General features: G+C 41.6%; 1 protein-coding gene across 1 annotated transcript in view; it reads right to left on the bottom strand.

The window, feature by feature from the left end:
- eps8a (epidermal growth factor receptor pathway substrate 8a) overlaps positions 1-15,849 on the bottom strand; it is a 37,168-nt gene that overhangs the window by 5,665 nt on the left and 15,654 nt on the right. The window contains 12 exon segments of the mRNA XM_046873544.1: positions 1,331-1,479; positions 1,625-1,699; positions 2,234-2,322; positions 2,882-3,008; positions 4,753-4,826; positions 4,963-5,099; positions 5,454-5,536; positions 6,128-6,277; positions 6,801-6,962; positions 7,053-7,123; positions 7,768-7,838; positions 9,617-9,703. Coding sequence (XP_046729500.1) covers positions 1,331-1,479; positions 1,625-1,699; positions 2,234-2,322; positions 2,882-3,008; positions 4,753-4,826; positions 4,963-5,099; positions 5,454-5,536; positions 6,128-6,277; positions 6,801-6,962; positions 7,053-7,123; positions 7,768-7,838; positions 9,617-9,703 — 1,275 coding nt within the window.

The raw sequence follows: 15,849 nt of genomic DNA, 5'->3' as shown, positions 1-15,849 counted from the left end.
CATGAAAGCCTCAGATTGACTGACAAGACAGGAACCTGATGTGCTCTTCTGCTGTTTAGCTCGGTCACCTCACAGCTCGATGTTGGGTCCATGCTGAGATGCTTTTGGATGAGTATATGGATATGAATGAATTGATAAATGTATGGATGAAAGATATACATATACAGTATACAGTACAGACCAAAAGTTTGGACACACCTTCTCATTCAAAGAGTTTTCTTTATTTTCATGACTATGAAAATTGTAGAGTCACACTGAAGGCATCAAAACTATGAATTAACACATGTGGAATTATATACATAACAAAAAAGTGTGAAACAACTGAAAATATGTCATATTCTAGGTTCTTCAAAGTAGCCACCTTTTGCTTTGATTACTGCTTTGCACACTCTTGGCATTCTCTTGATGAGCTTCAAGAGGTATCACCTGAAATGGTTTTCACTTCACAAATTTGAGATCTTTGGTTCCAACCACTATGTCTTTGTGCGACGCAGAAAAGGTGAACGGATGGACTCTACATGCCTGGTTCCCACCGTGAAGCATGGAGGAGGAGGTGTGATGGTGTGGGGGTGCTTTGCTGGTGACACTGTTGGGGATTTATTCAAAATTGAAGGCATACTGAACCAGCATGGCTACCACAGCATCTTGCAGCGGCATGCTATTCCATCCGGTTTGCGTTTAGTTGGACCATCATTTATTTTTCAACAGGACAATGACCCCAAACACACCTCCAGGCTGTGTAAGGGCTATTTAAACAAGAAGGAGAGTGATGGGGTGCTGCGCCAGATGACCTGGCCTCCACAGTCACCGGACCTAAACCCAATCGAGATGGTTTAGGGGTGAGCTGGACCGCAGAGTGAAGGCAAAAGGGCCAACAAGTTCTAAGCATCTCTGGGAACTCCTTCAAGACTGTTGGAAGACCATTTCAGGTGACTACCTCTTGAAGCTCATCAAGAGAATGCCAAGAGTGTGCAAAGCAGTAATCAAAGCAAAAGGTGGCTACTTTGAAGAACCTAGAATATGACATTTTTCAGTTGTTTCACACTTTTTTGTTATGTCTATAATTCCACATGTGTTAATTCATAGTTTTGATGCCTTCAGTGTGACTCTACAATTTTATAGTCATGAAAATAAAGAAAACTCTTTATTTTGAATGAGAAGGTGTGTCCAAACTTTTGGTCTGTACTGTATATTGTGTGGTCCATAAGTATTTGGACAGCGACCACCGATGGGGGTTTGTGAGGATCATCTGGAAAATGTGAGCTGCAAAAACAAAACAAAAAACAGGAAGTGTCAAAACACAAGGACAGTTTCGGGTTCGTGTAACCACCTGCATTTTGTCCAGCCGTCTCCCAGTGTGACCCACAGATGGCGCTCTTCGGCAGTGCCCGCAGAGTGAAGGAACTCAATAGCGTCTCTGGTGAGCAGAGGAACCACCACGCTCTTGGCGAGATCCACTCCTCCTGACGTATGAACCACCTGATACAGGTGACATGTAGGCAGGTGTTTATATGCAGAACTCATTTTTACTTCCTGTTCTTATGAACATCTCATTCGGGTCGTTAGAGTACGTCGTTACTTCAGTACCGTCCCGAACTGACCGTGATCCGAGTGTCCAACTTACCATTTTGAGGGGATTGAACAGGAAATGGACCAAATCCACTGCACTGGGGTTCTGAATGTGAGTCTTCAACTTTGCCTGGTGTGGAGACACAATACATCTCATTTCCTAGTTTTATACCAGCATTCATTAAATACAGCATTCTGAAACACGTATATGTGATTTTATACAGCGATCTGAATAATAACAACAACAACAACAACAACAATAATAATAACTATTATAACTAAATAATAACTACTATAACTATAATAATAATATTAATAAAAACAATTATAACTACGATAACAATAATAATAATAATAATGATAACTATTATAACTATAATAATAATAATATTAATAACTATTATACCTATAATAATAATTACAATCATATTAATTATAACTAAATAATAACTACTATAATTATAATGATAATATTAATAATAACTATTATAACTATAATAATAATTACAATAATATTAATTATAACTAAATAATAATAATTACATTAATAATAATAATTAATAATAATAATAATTAAATTAATAATAATAATAATAATAATAAAATTAATATTATTAATAATAATAATAATAATAATAATAATAATAATAATAATAAAACTCACCAGCAAGTTGAAGGCATGTTTAAATTTCTGAAAGCAGTCAACAAACTCATCCTGTCCCGGCGGCTTCGCTCGGAGCGTCAGCACTCCCTCTAGGAGACACATGAGAAGATCTGATCACGGTCCAATTCTCGAATCTAATACAGATCTTATACCAGGAACATGTCCTCCAAAATCTGTTAAACTCGGATTCTAATATAAAACGCACTGTACGGTCAAAAGTATTGGGACCATATTCGGTTCTTCATTCAACTTTTTTCCACAAATTTGTGGTTTATAATGCTTTGGATGTGGGTGCATGAAATCGTCCCTTTATATGAACTTGGAGGCGCAAACCTGTTCCAGCATGCACAGAGTGAGCGTCCTGAAGATCTGCTTGGAGTTTTGACCTCAACCCCCCTGACTGCACCCCAGACCTTCTCACCTCAACTATATCAGTCCCTGACTTTACTGATGAACACAAATCTCCACCAAATCTAGTGGAACATCTTACCAGAAGAATGGAGGTTATTATAAAAGCGAAAGGAGACTCGGTGTGGAATGGGATGTAGAACGAGAAGCAGATTTCTTATTGTCAAAATGTGTGTCTGTGTGTCTGTGTGTGAGTGTGTGTGTGTGTAAGAATTGTTAAGCGTGTAAATGGATGCGTACCTCCTGGTCCCTTCTTTTTACTCTTTTTGGATTTCTTCCTCTTGGAAAGTTCATTAAAAGCCTCTGCAGCTTTCTGGAGTTTGGTGACAAAGTGCTCGATGTCGTCCAGGATGTGGTTCAGGATTTGCTACGAAAAAAAAAAAAAAAAACAGAGTGTTGATTCAATTCATATCCCGGCGATGTTTCTTTTAGAAATCGGAACATTTTGTTATACACTGCATGGCCGAACGTTTGTGGACACATTTTTCTGGTATCAGTACTTTACTCCACTATTTATTTTTCAGACAACTTTTTACTTTTACTCATTACATTTTTACACAAATATTTGTACTTTCTACTTCTTACATTTTCAAACCCGGCTCGTTACTTTAGTTTTAATACATTGATTTGGTGAAATATTATTTTTTATTTTCACTGCACGCTTATTTTAAGCCGAACAACCGATTTCCTGTTACTGCGCGTCTTTTTCAATCCGCTGGTGTATAAAGTCCTGACTCTCACTCTTTACGAAGCTAAGAATGAGCAGGCAGAAGGCAGTAAGAAGTTTGGGGTTAATGTGGATGAGACAGAGGGAGTCAGTGATGTAAACATGACTGAGATCAGACACATTCATGATCATCATCATCTTTTCTCTGCTTGTGTTCTATATGTGGATCTTTAGCCTGGATACATTCATTCAGTAACAACATTTTTAATTCGTTTTGTATATATATATATATATATATATATATATATATATATATATATATATATATATATATATATATATATATAAATAAATAACTAAATATAAAAGAGGCGAAATTAAAACCTTCTGCAAAAAACACATTTATCCACGATGTCCCTTCTTTACTTAGATATAAAATAAATAAATAAACTGAAAAATATTTGTAATCAGTAAACTTTTGTTTTATTTCTGCCCCAAGTCTCAAATCAAACACCAAATCCGCCATGTTTTACACAATTAACCCTCTAGCTGGCGTTTTGTGGGTTTTCCCCCTCATAATGGTGACACGAACTTAAATTACTGTGTTTATTGATCATAAAGATAAAAACAAAACATCATTAAAATCTGTAAAATGTCTATGATTATATATATAAAAGCTTGTTGACTTGAAGAGGTGCAGTTTCTCCAGTATCACCTCATTAACTGTCCGTGTGGAAACATAGCGAAGGCTCTTAATGATGTCCACACGTCTCTGCACTCTTATAGCCTTTATATTTAATCACTGTACATATGCTTACATAAATATCACATGCTGTACATATGATACATATTTATCTGCACTATTGCTACTTTTTGCACTTCTGGTAGATGCCAAACTACATTTTGTTGCTGTGTACCTGTACAATTCCATGACAATAAAGATCGATCTATCGATCTATCGATCTATCTATCTATCTATCTATCTATCTATCTATCTGTTAACAGCTAAAACGGGTAGAAGTAATAACTACTTTTTACTTAAGTACATGTCAGAGCCAAGACTTCTTTACTTTCACTTGAGTAAAAAAGTTTAATCATTACTTCAACTTTTACCCGAGTATTTTAAATCATGAGTATCTGTACTTCTACTTAAGTAAAAGATGTGTGTACTTTTGCCACCTCTGGTTTAAACACATTTAGAGACTTTCAACATTCCCCATTGGCTCTCATTTTCACCTCCTGATGTTCCACTGGATTTTGTGGAGATTTGTGCTCGTTCAGCTGTAAGGGTCTTAGTAAAGTCATGTGGGTGATTTGAGGTGAGGAGGCCTGGGGGGGTGCAGTCAGCATATATATATATATATATATATATATAAAAACAGATAAAAGGACGGGTTTAGAGCATGGAAACATCTCAGGCATGGATTCATCTAAACAGATTTACCACGTCTCTGTCTATTCGCGCTGCAGTCATCTCCGGAGAGTTCTCCTGTTCCCCATATGGCCTTTGGGCATCATCTGAATCAAGTACACACACACACACACACACACACACACACACACACACACATACACACACACACAGGAAGTGAATAAGCGACAGCTTGATAATCGAATCTGGTCTCTGAATTGTGTGAATGTGTGCAGGACTCACAGTCGTGATGATCGCTGGCCGAGTTTGACCAAGCAGCCACTCTGCTGTTCACGGACACCTGATTGGACGCTGCTGGAGGAACAGGGGCGGGGCCACCAGGAGGAGGTGGAATAGTTCCATCGCTCTTCTGGATCATTCTAGGAGAGACACAGAGGCTCGGGGGAATTAGCGCTCAACGTTTACATTTACGCCATTTGACTTACTTTGTCTCATTTATTTTCCAAACATACACCCGAGCAGCTACAGGGTTAGGGGCCCTGCTCAGGGGCCCAGGAGTGGCAGCTTGGTGAGGCTGGGATTCGAACTCACAACCTTCAGATTCAAAGTCTATTGTCCTAACCACTAAGCACTCGTGCCCTAGAGCGTGTATTTTCTGAATCATTTCTCCGTCTGTGGTGTGTGGACATGATACTGATATCGGACATGATACTGATATCAGACATGTCGCATAAGATAATGCAGGAAATGAAGAAGGTGAAAATCAGCCTTACTTGAGAACCTCCGGACGCTTTTTGGACTTCCCTCCCTTGTGATCGTTGATGGCGCTCTCGACATCCGCTTGGATCAAATTTGCCTGGAGAAAAATTTTTTCATTTTTAGAACATAAACTGTAGGGTGATGAGAAATTATCGAGACTGAGGGAGACAGCGCAACAATGAAGAAGAATAAAGGAAGAAAAAGCATGAACGACGGAGAGCGGGAGAGATTGAGGGAGAATAAGGGAAAAACCAAGGGGGATTGAGGGGAAGAAGACAAGGATGAAAAAAGACAGACAGACAGACAGACAGACAGACAGACAGACAGACAGACAGACAGACAGACAGACAGACAGACAGAAAGACAGACAGACAGACAGACAGACAGACAGACAGACAGACAGACAGACAGACAGACAGAAAGAAAGAAAGAAAGAAAGAAAGAAAGAAAGAAAGAAAGAAAGAAAGAAAGAAAGAAAGAATAAGTGAAGGGAAGAAAGAAAGGGGACTGAACAACGCCACAAAGGAGACCATGGAAGACCAAAGAAACTGAGAGGAGAGCAGGAGAGACTAATCAGGACCATCAGCCCAGGAGGTGTGATCATCTTCTAAACTTATTATTTTCATGAGTTCAGAATTAGCGTCAGTGTGCAGAAGAAGGAGAAGAAGGAGAAGAAGGAGAAGGTCACCTTGATGTCGTCACACTGGAAGAGATGCAGGTCCGGTTTGCTCTGTCCGGACTCTTTACACACCAGGGCCAGGACGGAGTCGTAGTTACAGGAGTTCATGATCGCCTGGCAGTGCTGCACCGTGCTCAGGGGGAAGTTCTCCAACTCATTCTTTTACAAGAGAAAGGAAGGATTGAGGGAAAAGAAGAAAGGAAAGGAAATGAAAGGAAAAGAAGGAAGTATAAAGAAAAGAAGAAAAAAGAACAAGTATGGGAGAAAATAGAATGATAGAAAGAAGGAAGTAAGGAAGGAAAGAAGGAAGGAAGAAAAAGGTTAGAAGATAATAGGAAGATAGAAGGAAGGAAGGAAGGAAGGAAGAAGGAAGGAAGGAAGGAAAAAGGATGGAAGAGAATAGGGTTATAGAAGGAAGGAAGAAAGGAAGGAAGGAAGGAAGGAAGAAAAGGATAGAAGAGAAGAGGAAGAAAGGAAAGAAGGAAGGAAGGAAGGACGGAAAGGGATGTAAGAAAAGGATAGAAGAGAATAGGAAGATAGAAGAAAGAAAGAAAGAAAGAAAGAAAGAAAGAAAGAAAGAAAGAAAGAAAGAAAGAAAGAAAGAAAGAAAGAAAGAAGTGCATTATTGTACCAGTGTAAATTGTAGATCTTCACGTGGGATTTCTTCTGGTCGGTTTCTCACCTTGGTGTCGGCGTCGATGAGACTCACCGCCTTGTCGTCCACCTGCAGCAGCATCTCCTGCGTCCACACCTTTCCTTTAGCGTCCAGGAGGCGGAGCTTGCGGATGCCGTCGTCGATGGTGAGCATCGCGTCCTTGCGGTCCATGACGAAGGTGGTGAGGTGCTGCGAGACGAGGACGGATTAGAGAAGGAGATGAGGAATAAGAAGAAGATCTGCAGACGACTAACGCTGAGGTCACTGTGAGGTTTTTACCTCCACCAGGTACTGCGAGGTGTCCATCATACTGCTGTTCATACTGTTCCTACTGTAGCTCTTTCTCTGCTCTGAGACAACAAGGAGACATGGGGTGAGGGACGGAGGACAACAAAACATGGAGAGGAAGGAAGGAAGGAAGGAAGGAAGGAGAGAGAGAGAGAGACAGAGAGAGGGAGAGAGAGAGGAGCACTCCAAGGTACACACTTCCTCACAGTCATCTAAACACACACACACACACACACACACACACACACACACACACACACCCCATACTGCTGTGCGCTACCTTTCTTTTTGTGTTTAGCTGAAGAACGCAGGAAGTAAAACCCATCTGTCCCTGAGAGCATGAGCAGAGGAATAACATAAATAAATAAATAAATAAATAAATAAATAAATAAATAAATAAATAAATGCTGTCATTGGAAAAATAAAGCAAGGAAGAAAGGATGGAAGACAGACAGACAGACAAAGAAAGAAGGAGAAAGAAAGTAAAAAAAAAGAACAAAAGAAAGAAAGAAAACATTCCTCCGAAGGGAAAGGGGGTAAAGAGAAAGAGGTGGAGAAAGAGAAGTGAAGATATGATGGAAGAGAATGTAGAGGGTGCACTATGCTGAGCAAACAGCAGGTGGCCACCATACACACACACACACACACACACACACACACACACACACACACACACACACACACACACGCGCACACACGCACACACCATAGAGAGCCTTCGCACTGGATTTGTTGTCGTTGTGTGCTTGGTGTTCTGGGGACTGCGAGCGAAGGCCACTGTGGAGAAACACAAGCGTAACATTAAAACAACGTTCACGTCTGGGTTCGATCAAATTTATCCAAAACTATTGGCACCCCTACGAACTCAGTATCATCCCACTGATTTACTACACCAGTGTGACTAGAAACAGGAAACCAGGACCACGTTTGACCAGGACTTCCTGTTTCATTGGGGTACAAATATGAGGTAACACAGGATCAATTCCTTTCCACCACAATGGGGAAGATGTTTGAGATGTTCGACCAAAAGCTGATGAGTTTCAACAGAACAGGAACCGCGGATAAAACTAGCAGAGTGAAGTGAAGATGAGGGTCCACCAGCGTGGAAGGATCTGGAGAGAGGAACAGTCTGAGATCCCTTGAGCTAATATTAGCAGTGGGAGAGAGAGAGAGAGAGAGAGAGAGAGAGAGAGAGAGAGAGAGATGATTCTGAGACGCCTGGAGCAGAGGAGTGTGTGAGGGTAAGAGCAGGAGTGTGTGTGAGGGTACGAGCAGGAGTGTGTGTGAGGGTACGAGCAGGAGTGTGTGTGAGGGTACGAGCAGGAGTGTGTGCGAGGGTAACAGCAGGAGTGTGTGCGAGGGTACGAGCAGGAGTGTGCAAGGGTAAGAGCAGGAGTGTGTGTGAGGGTAAGAGCAGGAGTGTGTGTGAGGGTAACAGCAGGAGTGTGTGCGAGGGTAACAGCAGGAGTGTGCAAGGGTAAGAGCAGGAGTGTGTGAGGGTATGAGCAGGAGTGTGTGTGAGGGTAAGAGCAGGAGTGTGTGTGAGGGTAAGAGCAGGAGGGTGTGAGGGTAAGAGCAGGAGTGTGTGTGAGGGTAAGAGCAGGAGGGTAAGAGCAGGAGTGTGTGTGAGGGTAAGAGCAGAAGTGTGTTTGAGGGTAACAGCAGGAGTCTGTGAGAGGGTAAGAGCAGGAGCGTGTGTGAGGGTAACAGCAGGAGTGTGAGGGTAACAGCAGGAGTGTGTGAGGGTAAGAGCGGGAGTGTGTGAGGGTAAGAGCAGGAGTGTGTGAGGGTAACAGCAGGAGTGTGTGAGGGTAACAGCAGGAGTGTGTGAGGGTAAGAGCAGGAGTGTAAGAGCAGGAGTGTGTAAGAGCAGGAGTGTGTGAGGGTAAGAGCAGGAGGTGTGTGAGGGTAAGAGCAGGAGTGTGTGTGAGGGTAAGAGCAGGAGTGTGTAAGAGCAGGAGTGTGTGTGAGGGTAAGAGCAGGAGTGTGTGTGAGGGTACAAGCAGGAGTGTGTGTGAGGGTACGAGCAGGAGTGTGTGTGAGGGTACGAGCAGGAGTGTGTGTGAGGGTATAAACAGGAGTGTGTGGTGGACTCAGGTGTTGCGCTTGCTGGTGAATCAGCAGGACACTTGATATTGTTTGATTGTGAGTGCTAATTGAGGAAGGAATGAATAATGCAGAAGAAGTGGAAGTGTGGAGAAGAACCTTTGGAGCAACACCACTCATCCAGAACGTAGAATACCATCATGGTTTGATGGTCCTGTGAAATAACAAGCAACGAAAAGACCAGGTATGGGATCCTGATGAAGATCACACAAAACCCACCCTCGTGCTTCTTCACCAAAATGTTCCCTCAAACATAGATGCAGAAGCATTACTTTTCTTGGAGACCCAAACCTGTTCCATCATGACATTTTCTGTACATCCTATTGGGATGAATTGGAACACTGACTGCACCCCCAGGCCTCCTCAGCTCCTCACATGAAGATATGCTTTACATGGTTTGGACAGGAAGATCTCCTGCTGGTATCTAAGGTTCATAGTGTCTCACTTACTTCAGCTGGGGGTTAGTGAAGCTCCCCGAGGGGTACGTCGGCGCTGCGTATCCGTTCATTCTGGACTTCGCGCAAGCAGAACAGCAACTGGAACAAAAAATTTTAAAAAAGCAGAGGACAAGCAGATTTTCATTAAACAAAACTTCATTCAATCAAACCACGTTCCTCAAACGTACAGGAGCTGCCAGGAACCTCTAAAAAGATCTTCATAGCTGAAATAATCCTTTTAGACACATGACCATCACTTATCTATTAAACCAACATTGATCCAACATTAATCTAACTGTGATCCATCATTTATCCACCACTGATCCACAATTGATCAATCACTGATCCAATACGGATCCATTAGACCAACATTGATCCACCACTGATCCTTCATTGATCCACCACTGATTCACCCAATTAGTCAATGCACAAAACTGAGTCAAACTTTGTCCATCGTTATAATGTTCCTCTTCTCATGATGTTTTGAAAGATGAAGGAGTTCCCTTGGGCCCTGCTCCGCTATTTCACCAGCTTCAGCACGTTACAGAAGATAAGAGCGATAAGATTTTATCTGCGATGGAAAATGCTGAACGTACGGTTTCTTTTATGTGACTAATATAAAGGCTGATAATCTGAGGTCAGGGGTCACGCATTATTCACGCTGAACAAACACCTTCGCTCCGCTCGCATTGTTTACGTATCAACTACAAGGTCCACGTTTCCTTCACGTTCCTCCGTGAGAAAGCATGAATCGCGTAAGACAGAAGAAGTTGTTCGAGTGAGAACTTTTCATGTAAACAGCTGAACTTTAGACGCGCTCTGGCCAAAAGTATTGGGACACTCGCCTTTTCCCAGCCTTGAAAAATCTGTAAATCTCATCTAATTTACATTTACATTATCCAGAGCCACTTACATTCATCTTAGATATACAGCTGATCAATCAATCCACCTGAGATCCACCACTGATCAAACAATGATCCACTTTGCTGATGGGCCAGGCAGTGGCAGCATGACTGTGGTGGGATTTGAAACCACAACCTTCTGATCAGAAGTTCATCTTATCCAATAATATTTAACATAAGATCCAGCAATTATTGCTTCATCCTAAAGCAAGAAGCAGGATGAATCTAGTCTCGGGGCTAAATCCTGGACTAAAGCGGAGGGACGTCTAATGCTGCACGTATCCAGGTCAGGAAGATCAGCTTAGACGAGAGGACTGCAGCATTAGCGCTCATACCGAGCCCCAGAGCTGCAGCGCCACAGGGACGAGATGGAGTTCACGATGGCTAATTATAACCTGAAGGAATCAGGGTCAGCTGTGGTCAATCCCACAGGGGGTTTAAAAACATCCTTCCTGAAACACAGGGACGGCACGAGAGAAAGAGAGAGAGGGGGGGGGGGGGGGGTCGGGGGTCCCATACAGTCCAAAAGATGTCCTATAGTGTCCAAAAGACGTCCCATACAGTCCAAAAGACGTCCTATAGAGTACAAAAGACGTCCCATACAGTCCAAAAGACGTCCTATACAGTTTTGAAAAGAATCACAACTATGGCAGAGAGAGAGAGAGAGAGAGAGAGAGAGAGATAGAGAGGGGTCAGGTGTCCCAATACTTTTGGCCACACAGTGTGCCCTAATGTATTTTTTTAAATAATAAACTATTAAAATTTATTTAATTAATACACACAGTATTTCGAGACATTTCTATAACTAAAGAATAGTTGAGGCTCGAGGTTACTGAACAGAAGGTTGTGGGTTCAAGGCCTGGTTTTGCTGAGCTGCCACTCTCGGGCCCTTGAGTAAGGCCCTTAACCCTCTGTGTGCTATCAGGGTCCTGTATCATGGGCTTTGCGAAGAAAAGAATTTCACTGTGCTGTAAAGTTCATGTGACAAACAACCCGTCCAGCAGAGGGTAAAACGGCATCTGAAACGGCTGCCCTTCACGTGACCACGTGGGTGTTTGTTTACTTTCGGTTGTACTCTTCCCCCCTTGAGTTTCTCGCTTTTGTTCACTGAAAATAGACACAGAATCCGTCCTGTGACGCCGGCTCCCTTTTATGTCGAGAAGCAGTGACCCAAGGCGGGTTTCTCGGATGTGACGCGCAGCCGCGTGACTCGACCCGACACGCCGACGTGGGAATCCTGGTCTAGGAATAAACAGCGTAAAAATATCTCAAAAACAAACGTAAAACCACTGTAGGTTTGGGTATTGAACGTTCCTACACCTGTAATCAGTATAGATGTATAAACATGCTACGGCTGAATAAAAACTCCTCGGGATCTTCTCAAACATATCTAGCCACGTCAACATGGCCGCCTGGAGCACGTGCGGTAAAAACTAGCAACCACGTTTTGACCTTTAAATGACTTCTACATCAAGTATTAAGGTCAATCGGAGGTTTGTGGACACCTGAGCAGAAGATCAGCAATTTCTGGAACAGGTTTTGGGTCTCTGAGTTGACGTGAAGGGAAAACGTTCTGCCTCCAGGCTTACGGAAACGGCTTGGCTAGGGAGAGTCGGGTGTCCCGATACTTTTGGAGGCTTAATGTGTGTCTGATTGATCTCTGAGAAAGGAAAGTGATACGGGCAGGACGACGTTGCTTCCTGGTGTGATATAACAGAGGATGTGGAAACGTGTGCAGGACCTCCCGTAAGAGCACGTTAATCAGGACACGTCTCAGAGAGAACGATGAGGAAAAAAAAGTCTCTTCAGGGGTAGACGAGTGGAGACGCCGCTCTGTACAGCAATAACGGACACTCAGTAGCTTTTTCTGTACTTTTGTTCTCGTATCACGTTTTTGCGAAATCGTTCGTTCCTTCGGATAAAAACGTAACTGGTTAAACGCAGCGAGTCGCCGGTCGAGTTCTTGTTTTACTGATCAGCAATAAACAGTTCACTGTCACTTCAACAGCATTTTGAGAGGAAGAAATGATGGAAGAAACTTCTGACACGAACTCGTAACAACACGCGTGTCCTTGTTTACACGATTTTCCTTTGTAGTTTTTGGGCTCATTCGCATTTTTATAGATATCAATCAGTGTTTGACTTATTATTTATCATTAATCATTTGGAGTTGATTAAGCAAGAGACAAAAATGCAGATAAGAACATTATTAGTCATAATAAATCAAAGTACTTTGAAGTACATTTTGAACTACTTCTGAAGTATTTTTGAAGTAAATTTGAACTGTTTTGAAGTACATTTAAAGTACATTTGAAGTGTTTTTGAAGTACATTTTAAGTCTTTTTGAAGTATTTTTGAAGTTTTTTAAGTGTTTTTGAAGTACATTTGAGGAGTTTTTAAAATATTTTTTAAATGTTTAAGTATTTTTAAAGTACATTTGAACTACTTTTGAAGTACATTTGAAGTTTTTTTGAAGTACATTTGATGTACATTTTAAGTGTTTTTTAAGTTTTTTGAAGTACAGTTGAAGTATTTTTTAAGTACATTTGAACTACTTTTGAAGTACATTTGAAGTGTTTTTGAAGTACATTTGAACTACTTTTGAAGTATTTTTGAAGTACATTTGAAGTGTTTTTGAAGTACATTTGAAGTACATTTGAAGTGTTTTTGAAGTACATTTGAAGTATTTTTGAAGTATTTTTGAAGTACATTTGAAGTACTTTAAATGCACTTAAAAAAAAAACACTTCAAAAATACTTCAAATAACTAATGAGCCTGATAAACCCGAAGACGAAGATTATCATCATAATCATCATCGGCATGATGCGATGAATGTCGTGTTTCTGTTTAAACTTGTGTCGTATCGAGCTGGAGATTTCTGAGCTCCCTGAACGTCTCGTTTTGTATTTGCCGTTCTAATAGCCACCAATCTTCTGGGAAGATGTTCCACTAGATGTGTGGAGATGTTTATTCATCCAGTCAGGTCCTGATGTGATGTAATAGCAGTCTTTATTTTATATACTGCTTTCCAAGCATAGAAGAAGCAATTAAAAGTTCAATAATAATAATGAATGATAATAATAATGTAGGTGGGTTCAGAGGATCTGGGGTGCAGTCAGCATGAAAAATTCATCCCAATTTCTGGAACCGGTTTCCAGGTTTCATGGGAATTTCATTCCACCGCATCCACAGACGTCGATTAGCAGTGTGCCCTTCGTGCCATTCCCACGAGCGAGCCGTTCTCTCGGTTTATAGTTCTGTTAATAATTCATAAATGTAACTGGGAAGACTGGACCAGGCCATTATGGCTTATCGTGGATCTCGTCAGGGAGTTAATAATAAAGCAGGAAGCAAATAAGAAGAAAAAGTTTGTTGTGGTCCGAGTCTATCACGGGCTGCGGCCTGGTTCCTTTCCTGAGATTTGATTATTATATATTTATTGATTTTTATTATCTTCAGCTCACACACAGAGGGATTCCTCTTCCCGCTCTGAACGTTAGCTCGGAGCCTGGTTTCCATGGACACCACTTTCCGTAGTCTCCAAAAAAAAAAAAAAAAAAAAAAGGACAGTGTTCTTTTTATTGGACTTCCTGTGTCTTCGGGTGAAAATAAGAAAATCCCTTATTTGGCCAATTTCTGGATATTGTCTATCCTGTGGGGCCAGAAGTATTGGGACACCTGATCTGTTCGCAACCTTATGTGCTTCTTCTCCAAATTGTCCCCATAAACTTTAGAGGATGCCGTGTGTATCTTCTTCCTGCTATTTTTCGCACGCGTTGGTCCGAAACCTTTTTAATTTCACGTCACATTCACGTGTATTGCTGTACGGATGGGTCCAATGGCTGCGTGGTGCAGATCACTCAGGCACTCACTGCTGATGTATTAATCACTGCTCTTGTGGAGCAGCAGATACCTGGGAAAGCTGTAAGCCTGAAGGACGGAGCAGGTGAAGGAGCCTCGGAGCTGAGAGACAGCGAGAGACAGCGCGAGACACCTGGCTGGCACACGCTGATGGAGGAAGCTGAATGATTAATGAGGTAGTGGTTTACCTTTATTCTGTGTGTCACGCTAAAACACAGCCCGGGATCATGACACCGGCGCGCCGACTGACCCCGACGCAAAGCGCTAATTAGCATGGCTTAGTCAATTATTCCATTACCTTTAGCTTAGCTTCTACAAACGCTCCAATCAACAACAACAACAAAAAGAAATAATTAAATAATCAAATATTCCACCAATCATTCAATTCAGTTCATTCTTTTCTACTGTACAGAAATAAACACATTATTAATATACATGTTAAATTCATAAATCGGTACATAAATACCGTATTTTTCGGACTATAAGCCGCTACTTTTTTCCCACGTTTTGAACCCCATGGCTTAAACAACGAAGCAGCTAATTTATGAATTTTCCTGGGTTTTTTTCCCGGTTTCACAAACTTCAAGCCAAAAAACTGAACCCCATAACATTAGACCAATGAAATTTCCGAACGAAAACGAAAAAAACGCACCTCACCTGTGTTCTGAGCTGCACAGCATTGGGAGAATGCACGACGATGCCAAAAGATAAACTCCCAAGAGAAATAGTTGTGAAAGGAAGGAGGAAGACAGTGAACAATGACTTTCTTGGTCGGCTGCTGTTTAGATACAAGCCGTTGTAACGCGTTGAGTCAGGGTTAAAGGAGAGCTCGCTAACTCTAGTTGCAACAGAAATCATATAAGCACAGACAGGTTTCCAAAACTCGTGCTTTTTTATTTTTCTTGGCAACAGCATTAAGGGTTAGTCAAAGAAACTTAGAAATGAGCATCAGAAAATAAAAAGGGCATAATCCTCGTCTTGAACACACGCAGTAATACCGGAAAAATGCAGTGCCAGGCTATTCCCAAAATACCGCTACGCTCCTAAAGGAATATTTCACAATATTTCACATATTTCACCCGTTACACCGTGTGTAACGTGTCTTTCGTTAAAGCCTGTGTAAAGTTCATTAGTTTCAGTGTAGGCTTATAGACAGGTGCAGCTTATTTATGTAAAAAATTTTAATATTTGTAAAATTCTTATATATGGGTGCGCTTTATAGTCCGGAAATTACGGTAATATTTTCCACGTCTCGCTGAGATGATAAGAAACCTTGAGAGGAACCAGTCTCACCACAAATGCTCATTCATGAACAAAGTACAGTCCAAATCCATCTTCAGGCTGGGGCATGTAGTGGTTAAGGCATTGGATTTGGAATCCAAAGGTCATGAGTTTAAATCCCAGCTACACCGAGATGCCCCGCCCTCCCCTGGGCCCCTTAGTAAGGCCCTTAATCCCATAGCTGCTCAGTTTTATGAATGG

Source organism: Silurus meridionalis, chromosome 18, assembly GCF_014805685.1.
Source record: "Silurus meridionalis isolate SWU-2019-XX chromosome 18, ASM1480568v1, whole genome shotgun sequence".
NCBI lineage: Eukaryota > Metazoa > Chordata > Actinopteri > Siluriformes > Siluridae > Silurus > Silurus meridionalis.
This window is presented reverse-complemented; position numbering and strand designations above follow the sequence as displayed.